The 23,343-nt window shown below is 45.7% G+C and overlaps 1 protein-coding gene across 1 annotated transcript in view; it reads right to left on the bottom strand.

The window, feature by feature from the left end:
* Nucleotides 1-23,343, bottom strand: part of fbln2 (fibulin 2) — a 117,803-nt gene that overhangs the window by 82,773 nt on the left and 11,687 nt on the right. Inside the window, exon 2 of the mRNA XM_029692719.1 lies at nt 6,815-7,410. Coding sequence (XP_029548579.1) covers nt 6,815-7,285 — 471 coding nt within the window. The 5' untranslated portion in view covers nt 7,286-7,410. The remainder of the gene's footprint in view (nt 1-6,814; nt 7,411-23,343) is intronic.

Raw genomic sequence — 23,343 nt, 5'->3', positions numbered from 1 at the left:
TCGTTAGAACCTTGTTAAAACAGACGTTACAACACTACTAGAACACCTGGTGGAACATCGTTAGAACCTTGTTAAAACATTAGATGTTACAACATTACTAGAACACCTGGTGGAACATCGTTAGAACCTTGTTAAAACATTACACGTTATAACATTACTAGAACACCTGGTGGAACATTGTTAGAACCTTGTTAAAACAGACATTACAACATTACTAGAACACCTGATGGAACATCGTTAGAACCTTGTTAAAACAGACGTTACAACACTACTAGAACACCTGGTGGAACATCGTTAAAACCTTGTTAAAACATTAGACGGTACAACATTACTAGAACACCTGGTGGAACATCGTTAGAACCTTGTTAAAGCATTAGATGTTACAACATTACTAGAACACCTGGTGGAAAATCGTTAGAACCTTGTTAAAACAGACGGTACAACATTACTAGAACACTTGCTGGAACATCGTTAGAACCTTGTTAAAACATTAGATGTTAAAACATTACTAGAACACCTGGTGGAACATCGTTAGAGCGTTGTGATGACATTACTAGATCACCTGGTGGAACATCGTTAGAACCTTGTTAAAACATTAGACGGTACAACATTACTAGAACACCTGGTGGAACATCGTTAGAACCTTGTTAAAACATTAGACGGTACAACATTACTAGAACACCTGGTGGAACATCGTTAGAGCGTTGTGATGACATTACTAGAACACCTGGTGGAACATCGTTAGAACCTTGTTACAACATTACTAGAACAACTGGTGGAACATCATTAGAACCTTGTTAAAACAGACGTTACAACACTACTAGAACACCTGGTGGAACATCGTTAGAGCGTTGTGATGACATTTATACAATGTTTAAGTAAGGTTACACAGGACATTCCCTTAGTGTTGTAAGAATGTTGGCAGAACACCTGGTCTTAGTTCTTTAAAATGTTCCCAGAGCATTTAATTAAGTTATGGGAGTAGTCTGGGGTGATATTCACATAGGTTCCACAATGTTCCACAATTTCCTTGAGGTGTTTCAAAAACTTGATTGGAGTCCACCTGTGGTAAATTCAATTGATTGGACATGATTTTGGCAAGGCACATACCTGTCTATATATGGTCCCACAGTTGACAGTGCGTGTCAGAGCAAAAACCAAGCTATGAGGTCGAAGGAATTCCTCTGAGACAGGATTGTGTCGAGGCACAGATCTGGGGAAGGGTACCAAAAAATGTCTGCAGCATTGAAGGTCCCCAAGAACACAGTATATTTATGTATTTATTTATTTCACCTTTATTTAACTAGGCAAGTCAGTTAAGAACAAATTCTTATTTTGCGTTGTCTTGGCTGTGTGCTTAGGGTCATTGTCCTGTTGGAAGCTGAACCTTCGCCCCAGTCTGAGTGCTCTGGAGCAGGTTTTCATCAAGGATCTCTCTGTACTTTGTTACGGTCATCTTTCCCTCGATCCTGACTAGTCTCCCAGTCCCTGCCATGATGATGCCACCACCGTGCTTCACAGTAGAGATGGTGCCAGGTTTCCTCCAGATGTGACGCTTGGCATTCAGGCGAAAGGGTTCAATCTTGGTTTCATCAGAACAGAAAATCTTGTTCCTCATGGTCTGAGAGTCTTTAGGTGCCTTTTGGCAAACTCCAAGCGGGCTGTCATGTGCCTTTTACTGAGGAGTGGCTTCCATCTGGCTACTCTACCATTAAGGCCTGATTGGTGGAGTGCTGCAGAGATGGTTGTCCTTCTGCAAGGTTCTCCCATCTCCACAGAGGAACTCTGGAGTTCTGTCAGAGTGACCTCCCTGAACAAGGCCCTTCGCCCTTGATTGCTCAGTTTGACCGGGCGACCAGCTCTAGTCTTGGTGGTTCCAAACTTCCATTTATGAATGATGGAGGCCACGGTAGCTGGAGACTTATATCTGCCTCACTAACTTTAAGCATCAGCTGTTAGAGCAGCTTACCGATCATTGCACCTGTACACAGCCCATTGCACCTGTACATAGCCCATCTGTAAATAGTTACCTCATCCCCATGTTGTAATTAATTGTTTTGCTCCTTTGCACCCCAGTATCTCTACTTGCACATTCATCTTCTGCACATCTATCACTCCAGTGTTTAATTGCTAAATTGTAATTATTTCGCCACTATGGCCTATTTATTGCCTTTCCTCCCTAATCTTACTACATTTGCACACACTGTATACAGACTTTTCTATTGTGTTATTGACTGTACGTTTGTTTATTCCATGTGTAACTCTGTGTTGTTTGTGTCGCACTGCTTTGCTTTATCTTGGCCAGGTCGCAGTTGTAAATGAGAACTTGTTCTCAACTTGCCTACCTGGTTAAATAAAGGTTTCAAATTCAATAAATAAAATTTAAAAAAGTGGGGTTGGGTTAAATGTGTAAGACACATTTCAGTTGAAGGCATTCAGTTGCACAACTGACTAGGTATCCCGCTTTCCCAGTCCTCAGTAAAAGGCACATGACAGCCCGCTTGGATTTTGTCAAAAGGCACCTAAAGACTCTCAGACCACGAGAAACAAGATTCTCTGGTCTAAAGAAACCAAGATTGAACTCTTTGGCATGAATGCCAAACGTCATGTCTGGAGGAAACCTGGCACCATCCCTACAGTGAAGCATGGTGTTGGTAGCATCATGCTGTGGGGATGTTTTTCAGTGGAAGGGACTGGGAGACTAGTCAGGATCGAGGCAAAGATGAACGAAGCAAAGTACAGAGACTTATTTGATGAAAGAACTTGCACCAGAGATCTCAGGACCTCAGACTGGGGCGAAAGTTCACCTTCCAACAGGACAACGACCCTAAGCACACAGCCAAGACAACGCAGGAGTGGCTTTGGGATAAGTCTCTGAATGTCCTTCAGTGGCCCAGCCAGAGCCCGGACTTGAACCCGATCGAACATCTCTGGAGAGACCTTTAACTAGCTGTGCAGCAACACTCCCCATCCAACCTGACAGAGCTTGAGAGGATCTGCAGAGACGAATGGAGAAACTCCCTAAATACAGGTGTGCCAAGCTTGTAGCGTCATACCCAAGAAGACTCAATGCTGTAATCGCCACCAAAGGTGCTTCCACAAAGTACTGAGTAAAGGGTTTGAATACTTATGTTAATGTGATATTTCAGTTTTGTAATAAATTTGCTAATTTTTGCTTTGTCATTATGGGGTATTGCGTGTAGATTGATGAGGGGGAAAAAACAATTTAATACATTTTATAATAAGGCTGTAACGTAACAAAATGTGGAAACAGTCAAGGGGTCTGAATACTTTCCAAAGGCACTGAACAAAAATATTAACACAATATGCAACAATTTTATATAAAGAAATCAGTCAAATTAAATACATTCATTAGGCCCTAATCTATGGATTTCACATGACTGGGAATACAGATATGCATCCATTGGTCACAGATACCATTAAAAACAAAATGTAGGTGTGTGGATCAGAAAACCATTCAGTATCTGGTGTGACCACCATTTGCCTCATGCAGCGTGACACATCTCCTTTCGATAGAGGTGATCAGGCTGTTGATTGTGGCCTGTTGAATGCTGCCCCACTCCTCAATGGCTGTGCGAACTTGCTGGATGTTCCATAATCCATGCTTTTGTTCCTTCTAGGCTCGACTACTGCAATGCTCTACTTTCCGGCTACCCGGATAAAGCACTCAACAAACTTCAGTTAGTGCTAAATACGGCTGCTAGAATCCTGACTAGAACCAAAAAATTTGATCATATTACTCCAGTGCTAGCCTCCCTACACTGGCTTCCTGTTAAGGCAAGGGCTGATTTCAAGGTTTTACTGCTAACCTACAAAGCATTACATGGGCTTGCTCCTACCTATCTTTCCGATTTGGTCCTGCCGTACATACCTACACGTACGCTACGGTCACAAGACGCAGGCCTCCTAATTGTCCCTAGAATTTCTAATCAAACGGCTGGAGGTAGGGCTTTCTCCTATAGAGCTCAATTTTTATGGAATGGTCTGCCTACCCATGTGAGAGACGCAGACTCAGTCTCAACCTTTAAGTCTTTACTGAAGACTTATCTCTTCAGTAGGTCCTATGATTAAGTATAGTCTGGCCCAGGAGTGTGAAGGTGAACGGAAAGGCTGGAGCAACGAACCGCCCTTGCTGTCTCTGCCTTGTCGGTTCCCCTCTTCCCACCGGGATTCTCTGCCTCTAACCCTTTTACAGGGACTGAGTCACTGACTTACTGGTGTTCTTCCATGCCGTCCATGGGAGGGGTGCGTCACTTGAGTAGGTTGAGCCACTGACGTGGTCTTCCTGTCTGGGTTGGCGCCCCCCCTTGGGTTGTGCCGTGGCAGAGATCTTTGTGGGCTATACTCGGCCTTGTCTTCGGACGGTAAGTTGGTGGTTGTAGATATCCCTCTAGTGGTGTGGGGGCTGTGCTTTGGCAAAGTGGGTGGGGTTATATCCTGCCTGTTTGGCCCTGTCCGGGGGTATCATCGGATGGGGCCACAGTGTCTTCTGATCCCTCCTGTCTCAGCCTCCAGTATTTATGCTGCAGTAGTTTATGTGTCGGGGGGCTAGGGTCAGTCTGTTACATCTGGAGTATTCTCTTGTCTTATCCGGTGTCCTGTGTGAATGTAAATATGCTCTCTCTAATTCTCTCTTTCTCTCTTTCTTTCTTTCTCTCGGAGGACCTGAGCCCTAGGACCATGCCTCAGGACTACCTGGCATGATGACTCCTTGCTGTCCCCAGTCCACCTGGCCATGCTGCTGCTCCAGTTTCAACTGTTCTGCCTGCGGCTACGGAACCCTGACCTGTTCACCGGACGTGCTTGTTGCACCCTCGACAATTACTATGATTATTATTATTTGACCATGCTGGTCATTTACGAACATTTTAACATCTTGACCATGTTCTGTTATAATATCCACCCGGCACAGCCAGAAGAGGACTGGCCACCCCTCATAGCCTGGTTCCTCTCTAGGTTTCTTCCTAGGTTTTTGGCCTTTCTCAGGAGTTTTTCCTAGGGAGTTTTTCCCAGCCACCGTGCTTCTTTCACATGCATTGCTTGCTGTTTGGGGTTTTAGGCTGGGTTTCTGTACAGCACTTTGAGATTTCAGCTGATGTACGAAGGGCTATATAAATAAATTTGATTTGATTTGATTTGATGTTGGTGGGTACTGGACCATGCTGTCGTACCCGTCGATCCAGAGCATCCCAAACATGCTCCATGGGTGACATGTCTTGCGAGTATACAGGCCTGGGACATTTTCAGCATCCAGGAATTGTGTCCAGATCCTTGCGACATGGGGCCGTGCATTATCATGCTTAAACATGAGCTGATGGTAGTGGATGAATGGCACGACAATCGGCCTCAGGATCTCGTCACGGTATCTCTGTACATTTAAATTGCCATTGATAAAATGCAATTATGTTCATTGTCCTCCACCATGGGGCACTCTGTTCACAACATTGACATCAGCAAACCGCTCGGCCAAACAGCCGTCGCCGTCAGCTTGGTACAGTTGAAACCGGGATTCACCTGTGAAGAGCACATTTCTCCAACACACCAGTGGCCATTGAAGGGGAGCATTTGCCCACTGAAGTCAGTTACGATGCCAAACTGTAGTCAGGTTAAGATCCTGGTAAGGACTATATGCTTCCCTGAGACGGTTTCTGGCAGTTTGTGCAGAAATTCTTCAGTTGTGCAAGCCCACAGTGTCATCAGCTGTCTGGGTGGCTGGTCTTAGACGATCCCGCAGGTGAAGAAACCGGATGTGGAGGTCCTGGCTATACGTGGTCTGCGGTTGTGAGGCCGGTGGGACGTACTGCAACATTTTCTAAAACAACATTGGAGGCGGCTCTCTGGCAAAAGCTTCGGTGGACATTCCTGCAGTCTGTGCATCTGTGTAATTCTCTCTCAAGGCTTTATTGTCATGGGGAACATATTTTTACATTGCCAAAGCAAGTGAAATAGATAAACAAAAGTGAAGTAAACAATTTTTTTAAATAACTGTAAACATTACACTCACAAAATTTCCAAAAGAATAAAGACATTTCAAATGTCATATTATGTATATATACAGTGCTGTAATGATGTGCAAATAGCTAAAGTACAAAAGGGAAAAGAAATTAACATAAATATGGGTTGTATTTACAATGGTGTTTGTTCTTCACTGGTTACCCATTTCTTGTGGGAACAGGTCACAAGAATGTTCTTGCAAAAACCCAGACAACTCTCATAAGTTAATGAAATGTTCTGGGTACCTTTAAAGAACTTAGACCAGCTGTTCTGTCAGCATTCTTATGACATTAAGGGAATGTCCTGTGCAACATCATTTAAACATTGTATGAACGTCGGAACCTATAGCTTAAATGTGTTCTAGGAACATTCTTGCAACATCAGACGAATGATTTATACAAACATTCTATAATCATCGACACGATTGGGAACTTTCACAGAAGCCATTTTGTTTTGCTGGGAAGACATTGAGAATCTATTGACCAAAAAGTTAGTTTGAGATCTAAACTATAGTTCACCACACCATCTCTGGAACGGCACCTAAAGACAGGCATTGTGCTAGAATAACAGACAGGTAGCAGGTAGCAGACAGGTAGACAGACAGACTTCACAGGTAAAGGTAGCTAGACAGGCAATGTGCTAGAATAACAGACAGGTAGCAGGTAGAAGACAGGTCGCTGGTTGTAGACAGGTAGCAGACAGGAAGCAGACAGACTTCACAGGTAAAAGGGACAAGGGTACAGGTAAAGGTAAATAACCGACAGACTTCACAGGTAAAGGTAGAGAGAACCAGACTGACCTCACAGGCAACAAGGTGAAAGAAGTGTCCGGCCTCGTACTTCTGGTTGTCATGGACACAGCCGACACGTTCGCAGGTGACACAGCCGTCAGCCGGCTCAGACACCTCGATGCAGTTAGCAGGTACGTCAGGACAGGGCATGAAGTGACAGCCAATCCGGCCGCCGCCTTCCGGGCACGAACACTCCGTACTCCCGAAGTCCACGAAGTAGGACTGCCCCTCGGGAACATGACCATTCTTAAAGCCGGCATGGACACAGTCGTAGTACTGGTAACCCTCACAGGTACAACCAGTCTGAACGCAGGTAGTACAGCAAGCCTCAGCTTCCAGATGCTCCTCAATACAGTTACTCAGATCAGGGCAGTCGACACCTGTACAGTCCTTCTGGCCCAGGCTACCACTCACACTCAGCAGGAGGATGACAAGGGCACTTTGATATAATGTCTGTTCAACTGGTGGGGGACCAGCCATTATGACTCCAGATGGATTGAAAGCTATGAGGAGTGAAGATGTTTTTCAGTGTTTTGAGGTTTAGCGTTGTAGTCTTCCTCAAGGATTCAGACACACTATCTCTGTTCTCAAGAATCACTACCACTCTACAGAGAAAGAGAGGGAAACAGATAGAGAGAGAGAGGGGGTGGTGGAGGGAGGGAAAGAGAGAGGGAAATAGAGAGGGGTTTAGAGAGAGAGAGAGAGGGAGAGAGAGAGGGGTTTAGAGAGAGAGAGAGAGGGAGAGAGAGAGGGGTTTAGAGAGAGAGAGAGGGAGAGAGAGAGAGAGGGAGAGAGAGAGGGGTTTAGAGAGAGAGAGAGAGGGAGAGAGAGAGGGGTTTAGAGAGAGAGAGAGAGGGAGAGAGAGAGGGGTTTAGAGAGAGAGAGAGAGAGGGGGTTTAGAGAGAGAGAGAGAGGGAGAGAGAGAGGGGTTTAGAGAGAGAGAGAGAGGGAGAGAGAGGAGAGGGGTTTAGAGAGAGAGAGAGAGAGAGAGAGAGAGGGGTTTAGAGAGAGAGAGAGGGGAGAGGAGAGGGGTTAGAGGGGGTGTTTTTTAGAGAGAGAGAGAGAGGAGAGGGAGTGAGATAGAGAGGGGTTTGGAGAGAGAGAGAGAGAGAGGAGCAGAGGGGAGGGGGGTTTTTTAGAGAGGGGGAGAGAGAGGGAGAGAGAGAGGGGTTTAGAGAGAGAGAGAGAGTTGAGAGAGAAGCGAGAGAGAGAGAGGGAGAGAGGGGGTGAGAGAGAGAGAGGGAGAGAGGAGAGAGAGAGGGGTTTAGAGAGAGAGAGAGAGGAGAGAGAGAGGGGTTTAGAGAGAGAGAGAGAGGGAGAGAGATGGGAGAGAGAGAGGAGAGGGGAGAGAGAGAGGAGAGAGAGAGAGAGAGGGAGAGAGAGAGGGGTTAGAGAGAGAGAGAGGGAGAGAGAGGGGTTTAGAGAGAGAGAGAGAGGGAGAGAGAGAGGGAGAGAGAGAGGTTTAGAGAGAGAGAAAGGGTGGTGGAGGGAGAGAGAGAGAGAGAGAGAGATAAAGTTACATTTACACACACCAACATCTGGATTAATAGTTGAACTCAGGTTCTGGTCTGTCCCATTTCTTTCACTACTGCTGGGTGACTGGTCCAGAGACCTGCTATTATTATGACTACACCCTTCTATCCCCCAGGCCTGCTTTCAAATACTATTCAACATCTGTCCAGTTTATTAGTTCACCAGACCTGGGTTCAAATACTATTCAACATCTGTCCAGTTTATTAGTTCACCAGACCTGGGTTCAAATACTATTCAACATCTGTCCAGTTTATTAGTTCACCAGACCTGGGTTCAAATACTATTCAACATCTGTCCAGTTTATTAGTTCACCAGACCTGGGTTCAAATACTATTCAACATCTGTCCAGTTTATTAGTTCACCAGACCTGGGTTCAAATACTATTCAACATCTGTCCAGTTTATTAGTTCACCAGGCCTGGGTTCAAATACTATTCAACATCTGTCCAGTTTATTTGTTTACCAGGCCTGGGTTCAAATACTATTCAACATCTGTCCAGTTTATTAGTTCACCAGACATGGGTTCAAATACTATTCAACATCTTTCTTTGAGCGTTTCCTCTAGACTGCCTGGTGTGCCAGATGTGGGCGGGGTTTACAGTTTCAGGACTTTTCTGTTGGTTCATCAAGCCAGGTAAACAATGTCAAATAGTATTTGAACCCAGGTATGCTTCACCCAGTATGCCAGTAGCATGACATACATACAGACATGCAGGCTCCCCACATATCAGAGTGACATTAATCTGCAAGGCCCACATCACCATGGTGATTTGGTCAAAGATGCCATCTATAATGAAGAAATATATATATATATGCAACACGTAACAAATTCAAAGATTTTACTGAGTTACAGTTCATGTAAGGGAGGACTCCCGAGTGGCGCAGCGGTTTGAGGCACTGCATCTCAGTGCTAAAGGTGTCACTACAGACCCTGGTTCAATTCCAGGCTGTATCACAGCAGCTTGAGGCACCTCATCTCAGTGCTAGAGATGTCACTACAGACCCTGGTTCAATTCCAGGCTGTATCACAACCGGCCGTGATTGGGAGTCCCATTGGGTGGTGCACAATTGGCCCAGCATCGTCCAGGTTAGGGTAGGCCGTCATTGTAAATAAAAATTTGTTCTTAACTGACTTGCCTAGATAAATAAAGTTTAAATATAAATAAGGAAATCAGTCAATTGAAATATATTTATTAGGCACTAATATATGGATTTCACATGACTGGGAATACATCTGTTGGTCACAGATACCTTTTTTTTAAAGTAGGGATGTGGATCAGAAAACCAGTCGGTATCTGGAGTGACCACCATTTGCCTCATGCAGCACGACACATCTCCTTCACATAGAGTTGATCAGGCTGTTGATTGTGGCCTGTGGAATGTTGTCCCACTCCTCTTCAATGACTGTGCAAAGTTTCTAGATATTGCTGCTAACAGGAACATGATGTCGTACACATCGATCCAGAGCATCCCAAACATGCTCCAATGGGTGACATGTCTGATGAGTATGCAGTCCACGGAAAAACTGGGACATTTTCAGCTTCCAGGAATTGTGTACAGATCCTTGTGACATGGGTCCGTGCATTATCACGCTGAAACATGAGGTGATGGAGGCGAATGAAGGGCACGACAATGGGCCTCAGGATCTTGTCACAATATCTCATTCAAATTGCCATCAATAAAATGCAATTGTGTTCCTTGTCCATAGTTTATGCCTGCCCATACCATAACCCCACCGCCACCATGGTACTCTGTTCACAACGTTGACATCAGCAAGCCGCTCGCCCACACGACGCCATACATGCTGTTTGCAATCTGCCCGGTACAGTTGAAACCGGGATTCATCCGTGAAGTGCACACTTCTCCAGCGTGCCAGCGGCCATCGAAGGTGAGAATTTGCCCAATGAAGTTGGTTACGACGCCAAACTACATTCAGGTCAAGACCCTGATGAGGACAACGAGCACGCAGATGAGCTTCCCTTAGACGGTTTCTGACAGTTTTTCCAGAAATGATTCCGTTGTACGTTGAACCCACAGCTGTCCGGGTGGCTGGTCTCTGACGATGTGGAGGGGCTGGCGTGGTTACACGTGGTCATGAGGCCGGTTATGAGGCCGGTTGGACGTACTGCTAAATTCTCTCAAACGACGTTGGATGTGGCTTATGGTAGAGAAATTAGCATTAAATTCTCTGGCAACAGCTCTGGTGGACATTCCTGCAGTCAGCATGCCAATTGCAGACTCCCTTAAAATGAGACATCTGTGGCATTGTGTTGTGTGACAAAACGGCACATTTTAAAGTGGCCTTTTATTGTCCCCAGCACAAGGTGCACCTGTGTAATGCTCATGCTGTTTAATCAGCTTCTTGATATGCCATACCTGTCAGGTGGATTATTTTAGTAGTGGAGAAATGCTCACTAACAAGGATGTAAACAAATTTGTGCACAAACATTTAGAAAAATAAGCTTTTTGTGCGTATTGAAAATGTCTGGGATCTTTTATTTCAGCTCATGAAACATTGGACTAACACGGTTACGTTTGCATTTTTGTTCAGTATAGTAATCTATGGGGTCTATTTCTCTCGTTATTAAGTCATCATTTATTCTTTCATGGCTTACCGGCATGTTGTGGTTAGACATTATCCTTCAGCTCAGGTAGACTATATCGTAGTGGGATTACCAGGTCATTCTCACTGGAGATGCAGCAGATGTTACTGCTGAGCAGTAGGACATTAGGCCTTTAGATACTTAATGTAGCTAACGCTAAATTGTAGTTTTGGGGGGGATTGATAGTAATACTATATGAATACTATATGTTTTTCTTATCGTGTTCCGATAACAGGGAATGCAGCCTTTCTTATCATGGGCCGATAACAGGGAATGCAGCCTTTCTTTTCATGGGCCGATAACAGGGATTCAGTTCATATTGGGCGTCAGGACCTTTCAGTGTGCAGTCTGCTCAGGGATCCAACAGTCAGCCCACTCTTCATGGCCTATGAGGAAGCAATGATCCATTTCAGAGAATCTCCCCTCTCCCAGTAGCACATTAAGGCAATGGTGTTGGGTTTACATTACGCTTTTCCAGTATGATGGATTTATGGATTCCTCAGTCTGAAATACAGTGAATGTTCCTTCCCTTTAATCTGGCATGATCCTTTAAGATCGGTTTGCATTATGGACTCTCACTTGTTAACCATACTCTCATACACCTTACATTTACATTTTACATTCTAGTCATTTAGCAGACGCTCTTATCCAGAGCGACTTACAGTAGTGAATGCATACATTTCATTTCATGCATTTTTTTTTGTACTGGCCCCCGTGGGAATCGAACCCACAACCCTGGCGTTGCAAACACCATGCTGGCGTTGCAAACACCATGCTACCATGCTGGCGTTGCAAACACCATGCTCTACCAACTGAGCCACAGGGAAGACTAAGCCTAGATGAAAGAATGGAACACCTTTCTAGAAACAAGTCTCTCACCGTTGCCGCTTGCTATAGACCGCCTTCTGCCCCCAGCTGTGCCCTCGACACCATATGTGAATTGATTGCCCCCCATCTATCTTCTGAGCTCGTGCTACTAAGTGACCTAAACTGTGACATACTTAACACCCCGGCCATCCTACAATCTAAGCTTGATGCCCTCAATCTCACACAAATTATCAATGAACCTACCAGGTACCACCCCAATGCCGTAAACACGGGCAACCTCATAGATATCATCCTAACCAACTTGCCCTCTAAATACACCTCTGATGTCTTCAACCAGGATCTCAGCGATCACTGCCTCATTGCCTGCGTCCGTAATGGGTCTGCGGTCAAACGATCACACCTCATCACTGTCAAACTCTGCCTAAAACACTTCAGTGAGCAGGCCTTTCTAATCGACCTGGCCCGGGTATCCTGGAAGGATATTGACCTCATCCCGTCAGTAGAGGACGCCTGGTTATTTTTTTGAAGTGCTTTCTTCACCATCTTAAATAAGCATGCCCCATTCAAAAAATGTAGAACCAGGAACAGATATACCCCTTGGTTCACTCCAGACTTGACTGCCCTTGACCAGCACAACAACATCCTGTGGCGTACTGCATTAGCATCGAATAGCCCCCGCCATATGCAACTTTTCAGGGAAGTTAGGAACCAATATACACAGGCAGTTAAGAAAGCAAAGGCTTGCTTTTTCAAACAGAAATTTGCATCCTGTAGCACAAACTCCAAAAAGTTCTGGGACACTGTAAAGTCCATGGAGAATAAGAGCACCTCCTCCCAGCTGCCCACCGCACTGAGGCTAGGAAACACTGTCACCACCGATAAATCTGCGATAATTGAGAATTTCAATAAGCATTTTTTTTACGGCTGGCCATGCTTTTCACCTGGCTACCCCTACACCGGTCAACAGCCCTGCGCCCCTCACAGCAATTTGCCCAAGCCTCCCCATTTCTCCTTCACCCAAATCCAGATAAATGATGTTCTGAAAGAGCTGCAAAATCTGGACCCCTACAAATCAGCCGGGCTAGACAATCTGGACCCGCTCCCTCTAAAATTATCCGCCGCATTTGTTGCAACCCCTATTACTAGCCTGTTCAACCTCTCTTTCGTATCGTCTGAGATCACCAAAGATTGTAAAGCTGCCGCGGTCATCCCCCTCTTCAAAGAGGGAGACACTAGACCCAAACTGCTACAGACCTATATCTATCTTACCCTCCATCTCTAAGGTCTTCGAAAGCCAAGTTAACAAACAGATCACCGACTATTTCGAATCCCACCGTACCTTCTCTGCTATGCAATCTGGTGTTCGAGCTGGTCATGGGTGCACCTCAGCCACGCTCAAGGTCCTAAACGATATCATAACCGCCATCGATAGGAGACAATACTGTGCAGCAATATTCATCGACCTGGCCAAGGCTTTCGACCCTGTAAATCACCACATTTTTATCAGCAGACTAAACAGCCTTGGTTTCTCAAATGACTGCCTCGCCTGGTTCACCAACTACTTCTCAGACAGAGTTCAGTGTGCCAAATCAGAGGGCCTGTTGTCCGGACCTCTGGCAGTCTCTATGGGGGTGCCACAGGGTTCAATTCTCAGGCGGAATATTTTCTCTGTATATATCAATGATGTTGCTCTTGCTGCTGGTGATTCTCTGATCCCCTTTACGCAGACGACACCATTCCGTATACTTCTGGCCCTTCTTTGGACACTGTGTTAACTAACCTCCAGATGAGCTTCAATGCCATACAACTCTCCTTCCGTGGCCTTCAACTGCTCTTAAATGCAAGTGAAACTAAATGCATGCTCTTCAACCGATCGCTGCCCACACCTGCCCGCCCGTCCAGCATCACTACTCTGGACAGATCTGACTTAGAATATGTGGACAACTACAAATACCTAGGTGTCTGGTTAGACTGTAAACTCTCCTTCCAGAATCACATTAAGCATCTCCAATCCAAAATTAAATCTACAATTGTCATCCAATTTTGCAACAAAGCCTCCTTCACTCATGCTGCCAAACATACCCTCGTAAACTGACTATCCTACCGATCCTCGACTTCGGCGATGTCATTTACAAAATAGCCTCCAACACTCTACTCAGCAAATTGTATGCAGTCTATCACAGTGCCATCCGTTTTGTCACCAAATTCCCATATACTACCCACCACTGCGACCTGTATGCTCTCGTTGGCTGGCCCTCGCTTCATACTCGTCGCCAAACCCACTGGCTCCAGGTCATCTATAAGTCTTTGCTAGGTAAAGCCCCGCCTTATCTCAGCTCACTGATCACCATAGCAGGACCCACCCATAGTAACATGTAACACGTGCTCCAGCAGGTATATTTCAACCTTCATTTCAACAACAGACTGAGACCAAGGTCTCTTTTACAGCTGGGCCCTGCATATACATGTTTACACATACAGTTTAGGTACAATGATTAAGAAACTAAACAAGACAAACAAAACGATCACAGATAACAGAAAAAAATACAGCAACAGATTACATTTACACACAGGTTATTTCCCTAACAGCACAAGAACTTGCATTACCCGAAACAGTTACAAGCAATACAAATATAAAATCCTCCAATTAATATTTAAAATGGGCAAGGGGGACAAGAGTCTCAAGTTTAAGTTTAGTCCATAGGCAAGGAGCGTAACAGGAAAAGGCAGCCATACCCAACTCTGTGGAAATCGCAGGGGCCTCAAGTGTAATCCATGCTTGAGACCTGGTTTTAGGAATTATAATTCTAATATTGATGAGTGATGATAAATAAGAAGGTAGCTTATTCAGAAGTGCTTTATAGACAAACACAAGAGCATGTTGTTCTCGTCTCATGGACAGCGAAGTCCAACCCACATTATGATATAAAACACAGTGGTGAGTTCTGTAGCTAGCACCCGTAATAAACCTAAGTGCGCAATAATAAGTAGCATCCAGTGATTTAAGTGTTGATGCCGTAGCATGATGCCATCTATTTTGTGAAGTGCACCAGTCCCTCCTGCAGCAAAGCACCCCCACAACATAACGCTGCCACCCACGTGCTTCACGGTTGGGATGGTGTTCTTCGGCCTGCGAGCCTCCCCCTTTTTCCTCCAAACATAGCGATGGTCATTATGGCCAAACAGTTCTATTTTTGTTTCATCAGACTAGAGGACATTTCTCCAAAAAGTACAATCTTTGTATCTTTGGGATTGATTTGCACTTTTCGTACGAATGTACGTTAATCTCTAGGAGACAGAACGCGTTTCCTTCCTGAGCGGTGATGATGGCTGCGTAGTCCCATGGTGTTTATACTTGCATACTATTGTTTGTACAGATGAACGTGGTACCTTCAGGCGTTTGGAAATTGCTCCCAAGGATGAACCAGACTTGTGGAGGTCTACAGTTATTTTCTGAGGTCTTGGCTGATTTCTTTTGATTCTCCCATGATGTCAAGCAAAGAGGCACTGAGTTTGAAGGTAGGCCTTGAAATACATCCACAGGTACACCTCCAATTGACTCAAATTATGTCAGTTAGCCTATCAGAAGCTTCTAAAGCCATGACATCATTTTCTGGAATTTTCCAAGCTGCTTAAAGGCACAGTCAACTTAGTGTATGTAAACTTCTGACCCACTGGAATTGTGATACAGTGAATTATAAGTGAAATAATCTGTCTGTAAACTATTTTTGGAAAATGTTGTGAAAATGACTTGTGTCATGCACAAAGTAGATGTCCTAACCGACTTGCCAAAACTATAGTTTGTTAACAAGAAATTTGTGGAGTGGTTGAAAAACTAGTTTTAATGACTTCAACCTAAGTGTATGTAAACTTCCGACTTCAACTGCATATATATACACACATATACATATATATACATATATATACATACACACACACATATATATACATATATATATACACATATATATATAATATATATATATATATATATATATATATATATATATATATATATATATATATATATATATATATATATATATATATATATATATATATATATATATATATATATATATATATATGTGTGTGTGTGTGTGTGTGAGGGCCACATCACCATGGATATTTGGTCAAAGATGTCCTCTAGCCTTGTTAATTAAAAATGCACTCTGTCTGTCATGATTGCTTTCTCAGTTTTGTTGGCAGTTGATTACAAAAATTATATTATTCTAAAGCTGTGGTCACTGGAATAGGAGAGAGAGAGACTGAAAGAGAGCGAGAGAGTAAACAACATTCTGTCTCATAAATTTGTTTTCTACTGTGCTCACTGTAGGGAACATAAGCTTTGTCCCAAATGACAACCTATTCCCAATCTAGTGCACTACTTTTGACCATAGCACTATGTGCCCTTAATTGGGAAGAGGTTACCATTTGGGACGCAGACAATAACTTCATAGTAACCCCAAAGTAACTCAGACCTTCATGGTGTTACTGTGAGAATCAGAGTTGAAGCAGGTTGTGTTTCTTTTGGGAAGGTATAAGTCAATATTTTATCTTGATATGTTAACAAATACATGCTGTGTTCATTTTGGCATGTTTATCTGCCTACAATACACACTGTAGTGTGCGTACATTGCAAGCCCATACATAGTAAATCAATAGGGATTGCAAGCCAGATGGCCACAAATAAATTGTTAGCTAGCTAGCTACCCACGAATACTTTACATCTACCTTGCATTACTTTTAGGTCATTTTTTTACTTTTAAACTATCTGGTTAGCTAAACTCAGCAAAAAATGAAACATCCCTTTAAGAGGAACCTGTCTTTCAAAGATAATTCGTAAAAATCCAAATAACTTCACAGATCTTCATTGTAAAGGGTTTAAACACTGTTTCCCATGCTTGTTCAATGAACCATAAACAATTAATGAACATGCACCTGTGGAACGGTCGTTAAGACACTAACAGCTTACAGACGGTAGGCAATTAAGGTCACAGCTATGAAAATTTAGGACACTAAAGAGGGCTTTCTCCTGACTGAAAAACTCCAAAAGAAAGATGCCCAGGGTCCCTGCTCATCTGCGTGAACGTGCCTTAAGCATGCTGCAAGGAGGCATGAGGACTGCAGATGTGGCCAGGGCAATAAATTGCAATGTCCGTACTGTGAGATGCCTAAGACAGCGCTACAGGGATACAGGACAGACAGCTGATCGTCCTCGCAGTGGCAGACCACATGTAACAACACCTGCACAGGATCGGTAAATCCAAACATCACACCTGCAGGACAGGTACAGGATGGCAACAACACAACAACTGCCCGAGTAAGGGGAGTGCTGCTCAGTGTGAGGTAATACAGTAGGGGGAGTGCTGCTCAGCGTGAGGTAATACAGTAGGGGGAGTGCTGCTCAGCGTGAGGTAATACAGTAGGGGGAGTGCTGCTCAGCGTGAGGTAATACAGTAGGGGGAGTGCTGCTCAGCGTGAGGTAATGCAGTAGGGGGAGTGCTGCTCAGCGTGAGGTAATACAGCAGGGGGAGTGCTGCTCAGCGTGAGGTAATACAGTAGGGGGAGTGCTGCTCAGCGTGAGGTAATACAGTAGGGGGGAGTGCTGCTCAGCGTGAGGTAATACAGTAGGGGGAGGTGCTGCTCAGCGTGAGGTAATACAGTAGGGGGAGTGCTGCTCAGCGTGAGGTAATACAGCAGGGGGAGTGCTGCTCAGCGTGAGGTAATACAGTAGGGGGAGTGCTGCTCAGCGTGAGGTAATACAGTAGAGGGAGTGCTGCTCAGCGTGAGGTAATACAGTAGGGGGAGTGCTGCTCAGCGTGAGGTAATACAGTAGGGGGAGTGCTGCTCAGCGTGAGGTAATACAGTAGGAGGAGTGCTGCTCAGCGTGAGGTAATACAGTAGGGGGAGGTGCTGCTCAGCGTGAGGTAATACAGTAGGGGGAGTGCTGCTCAGCGTGAGGTAATACAGTAGGGGGAGTGCTGCTCAGCGTGAGGTAATACAGTAGAGGGGAGTGCTGCTCAGCGTGAGGTAATAAAGTAGGGGGAGGTGCTGCTCAGCGTGAGGTAATACAGTAGGGGGAGTGCTGCTCAGCCTGAGGTAATACAGTAGGGGGAGTACTGCTCAGCGTGAGGTAATACAGTAGGGGGAGTGCTGCTCAGCGTGAGGTAATACAGTAGAGGGAGTGCTGCTCAGCGTGAGGTAATACAGTAGGGGGAGTGCTGCTCAGCGTGAGGTAATACAGTAAGGGGAGTGCTGCTCAGCGTGAGGTAATACAGTAGGGGGAGGTGCTGCTCAGCGTGAGGTAATACAGTAGGGGGAGTGCTACTCAGCCTGAGGTAATACAGTAGGGGGAGTACTGCTCAGCGTGAGGTAATACAGTAGGGGGAGTACTGCTCAGCATGAGGTAATACAGTAGGGGGAGGTGCTGCTCAGCGTGAGGTAATACAGTAGGGGGAGTGCTGCTCAGCGTGAGGTAATACAGTAGGGGGAGTGCTGCTCAGCGTGAGGTAATACAGTAGGGGGAGTGCTGCTCATGTATTAGATGTATATCGTACTCTCCTTGCGTTGTGTTTTCTCCTAATAACTCACATCAGCCAGTGGTCCCAGTTGAGCATCATTTATTCCTGTTGTTAAATGAGAAACAGCACGGTAGTTGTGCAGGGCTTAATGATACTGATGGCTGTCGATGGCAAAAGCCCTTGCATCACATTTTCATACTGGGCTCACAAAATACAAAAATACAATACAAAATATAACATGTGTAAATACCTGTTGTTAAATGAGAAACAGCACGGTAGTTGTGCAGGGCTTAATGATACTGATGGCTGTCGATGGCAAAAGCTGTAGCATGAAGACAACTGTGTTAGCAGTGGGCTTATGTGACCATTACAACGGTGTATGCTAGCTAACACTTATCTACAGCAATCGTATGCCAAAGCACATTCCATAAAGCCCCTCAATCCCTAACAGGTACCATATACCTACACATGTATAAATCAGTAACGTACAGCAACCTTGTACACATTGTAAAATATAAAATATAAAACAGTATTCAGAACGTGACCTACCCCTTGCATCACATTTTCATACTGGGAAGACCTGACGTTCGCGATCTCCCCCTATCTGCAAGCGGGGCCAATCACAACACACCTTATTGTCATCAGTTGAACCAACCAATACGAATGCTTGAACATTAAGTACACATTGCTTTAGAGGCAAGTGGAAACATAACCAACCCTGTTACATTCTCCCCTGCTGAATTACACTTGCACACTATAAAGAAACAAAATGAGGTACGCAATACCTTGCAATACACATGTCACCAAATATTCCAGTGCAAAGACTATTCTCCAAAGAGAATTAGGGGAATTCAAAGACCCCGTAGGAAAACATGCCTGTTACATGTTCAGTACACTCAGTGACAATGAGAACCTCACAGAAAAACCTTGGTCTACTTGACCTCTGACCCATGACCTCCATGGGGTCTCTTGAATGAGAAAAAAAAGAAGAAAAAAAAGGAAAAAAAAAGAAATGGACTACAGACTTGGATTCTAATCCTACACCCACACAGGTATTCTAATGAATTCTGTATGAAAAACCCTCTGTGTCTGCATAGTCTCTATGAGTCTCACTGGGCGTCTCTTAACCCGACCAGCCGCTGACCTGACAGGCCTAACAGAGTTATTACGTTTAACCTGTTCACCTACAACCACCACTGGTGGGTCACTTTCCACAGTCGGTGGATAGTCAAGGTCAAGGGTTCTGTGACTGTTGCTGGAGCTTGTGCTACCAGCGGCATCTTCAGAATGCCTTTCTTCTTCAGAGGGTTCGGACATTTCTTCTCCAAAGGTTAGCTCTGACACGCTTGTATCACCAGTCGCATCCTCAGAATGTGGTGAGTTCTGAGGGTCCCTCGCCAGTGGCCCATCTTCCAGCACATCTGGGGTTTCTTTTTCAGAGTGCTCCGGCTGTCCTTCCCCCGAGGTCTGTTCTGATACCCACACACTAGTCCTCTCACCAATGTCCATTTCTGGTATATCGTTCACGGATGAGTCCTCCATCTCCTCACTCGGATCCTCACGGTCTCCCATATTAGGTGTCTCCAAGGCAGTGTCAGGTAGAGGCAAGAAGTTTACAGGCATTATCAGATTACGGTGGACCGTTTTCTCCTGGCCAGTCGACATGTTCTGTATACTGAAGATGTGGATGTCGCTATTCTTCTCCGTAACAATATAGAGGTTGTTCTCCCAACGATCCGCCAGCTTCCTCTTTCCACGTTCACCCTTATTCGCCAGCAGCACCCGATCACCGACCTCCACTGGAGCCCCTCTGATCTTCCTGTTGTAGAGGCCCGCATGCCTCTTCAGCTGTTTGGTTGCCGACACCTGTACCGTCTCCATGGCCTCCCTCAGGTCTCTCGTCAGGGACTTTATGTACTCGTCATAGTCTACAACCTCTGAGTCTTGCAGCACCGTACCAAACATCATGTCGACAGGCAGACGTGGGGTTCTCCCAAACATCAACTGGAAAGGGGCGTAGCCCGTGGTTTCATGGACCGTACAGTTGTAGGCAAAGGTCAATGACTTCAGCTTCTGGGGCCACCTGTGCTTCGCTCTTGTAGGTAAAGCCCTGATCATGTTTCCCAGCGTTCTATTGAACCTTTCGACTCCCCCGTTCCCCATTGGATGGTAGGGAGTTGTGTGCGACTTCTGGACTCCTGCAGCACTCAACAACTCAGCAATCAATTTACTTTCAAAGTTGGCCCCTTGGTCAGAGTGGATACGACGAGGAAAACCATACACACAGAAGATGTTGTTCCATAGCTGAAGGGCCACTGCTTTAGCTGATTGGTTCGGACACAAGAAGGCATGGGCCATCTTAGTAAAATGGTCAGTGACGACCAGGACATCCAAGGACTTGTTGTTGGAGTCTTCAGCAGACCAGAAGTCCACGCACACCAACTCGAGGGGCTCAGTCGTGATGATGTTCTCCAGTGGAGCTCTGGCCTCTGGCTCGGGGGCCTTACTGAACACACACCTCTTGCAGGTCTTGACATACTCTCTGACATCCGACTCCAGACCATGCCAGAAGAACCTCTGTCTCGTCAAGTACAACGTCCGCTGTTGCCCCTGATGACCGGCTTCATCATGGACACCCTTCAAAACTGTCGCCCTCATTGAGGTGGGTACTACATACTGGTACGTCTTCTTCTTTGACAGCAAACTTTTGGTAACGCGATACAGTACACCCATTTTCAGAGTGAGCTTCTCCCAGGTCTTCAGAATCCGCAGAGCCTCGAGTGGTTCATGGCCACGTTCCCTCCTAGAAGGTCTACGGCCCCTGTCCACGTAGAAGACAACTCTGGCGAGAGCGTCATCCTGGTGCTGCTTTGATATCAGGTCGTCACGGGATAGCACTCTCACATCTGACATCTCAGACGGCACCAGTGACTGAGTGAGCTGAGGCAGTAGCAGCGCACAGTTCTGTAGACCAGCCTCCCCTTGCGACCTCAGGACTGCTGACACCGCTTCCTTTGACAGAGAACCAGGAGAAGGATAGGAGGAGGTTTGGCAGTCCATGACAATTTCACAGGCATCTGCCTCAATTGACGGTGAGCAGCTTTCGAGGTCGAATGGGTGGGTCGACCAGCGGAGCACATCTTGCACCTTCTCAGCACGTACTCCCGCAGCTTCTTCCAGCAAGGCCTTGTATGGAACCCTTGTGATGCGGTGGAGAGCACTCGGCTGCACAAATGGCTGTCTACTGAGTGCATCAGCAATGACATTTTTGGGACCGGGAATGTACTTGATGTCAAACTCGAATGGAGCAAGTTTAGCAACCCATCTCTGTTCACAGGCGTCCAATTTGGGCTTGGACAGGATGTACGTTAATGGGTTGTTGTCTGTCCATACAGTAAAAGGCTTGCCCCTTAGCCAATGACAAAATTTCTCACAGACAGCCCACCGTAAAGCAAAAAACTCTAACCTATGGGCAGGATACTTTGACTGTGCATAAGTAAGTGATTTGCTAGCGAATGCTACCGGTCTGGCTGCAGACCCATCCTCTGGCACCTGGGAAAGGACAGCACCTAATCCATTACTAGATGCGTCTACAGACAGCAAGAAAGGTCTACTAAAATCAGGGTGGGCTAGCATGACCTGATCGAGGAGAGCTTGTTTCAACTGACTAAAGGCCTGTTTGCACTCACCAGTCCAGTCTGCTGCTGTGAGTTTCCTATGTATTCCTCTTTTCCTCTTGCCTTTCCCGTGGCGTGGTGCCTTCGTCCCCGTTGTCAGCCCATGCAGCGGCTTAGCGATGGTGGAGCACCCCTCAATGAACTGCTGGTAATAGACTATCATTCCGAGAAAGGACCGAATTTTCCCCTGGGAAGGCACGTCCGTGTTATCCTCCATGAGATCCTTCTCTGTCATCCCTGTAATAGCCGTCACTTTTTCTGGGTCTGTGGCCACACCTCCTTCACTGATGACATGCCCCAAGAACCGCACTGACCTCTTCATGAAATGGCATTTCTTTGGAGACAATTTCAGATTATGGGCTTTGAGACGCTCAAAAACTGACTCCAAGCGTTGCAATCCAAGTTCTTCAGTCGGGGCAAAAACCAGCACATCGTCCAGGTAGCATAGGAGGCTAGAAAAATTTTGATCCCCAAAAATGCTCAACATCATCCTCATGAATGTAGCTGGGCTGTTGCATAGTCCTTGTGGAAGACGGTTATATTCATATAACCCAAAAGGAGAAGTGAAGGCTGTAAACTTCTTGTCGTCTTCATGCACCTCCACATTGTAGTAGCCGGAGGTCAAATCCATTGTAGAGAAGAAAGCATTGCCACCCAGGGCCGCCAGAGCATCAGCTTGGTGAGGTAGAGGGTGGGCATCCTTTACGGTGCGAGCATTGAGCCATCGGAAGTCTGTACACAGTCTCAGATCACCAGACTTCTTCCAGACCAGGACGAGTGGGGAGGCATACTCACTGCTGGATTTCCTGATTATCTCTCGCTCTTCCATCTCATCCAAGGCCTGCCTGAGCTTGTCATAATGGTTAGGGGAGAGCCTACGGTAAGGTAGCCTAAAAGGATTAGTGTCACTGAGTCTGATGCGATGGACATATCCCGTAGCCTTCCCGCAATCTAGTTTGTGCCGGGAGAAGATAGACTCGTAGCGGGCTATAAGCTGAACTAGCCTGGCCTTACACTGTTGCGACAACTGAGTGGACTCAATGTCAATGTCACCTAACCCTAACTCGTGCAACACCTCACTTGTCACTCTGTGCGGGTTGACGGTACTGTCAACGGTCAAGCTATCTCCACTACCATTGTCAAAGTCTGGATTGTCATCCATTTTGTGTACCTGCTGCACCAGGGGGACCGGTTTGACAGTGGGCCCATCCATATAGTCAGTGTCAAAGTCCTCTAATGCCATGCAAGGAAAAACATCCGCTATCTTGGCATTCCGTCTCACCGTTACTGGCTTTGGTGAGGGGTTGATAACTTTGACAGGGACCCAGCCATCGCTCCACAATGTCGCTACTGTTCTCCCCACTAGAATGTTTT

Source organism: Salmo trutta, chromosome 16, assembly GCF_901001165.1.
Source record: "Salmo trutta chromosome 16, fSalTru1.1, whole genome shotgun sequence".
In the NCBI taxonomy this organism is placed as follows: domain Eukaryota; kingdom Metazoa; phylum Chordata; class Actinopteri; order Salmoniformes; family Salmonidae; genus Salmo; species Salmo trutta.
This window is presented reverse-complemented; position numbering and strand designations above follow the sequence as displayed.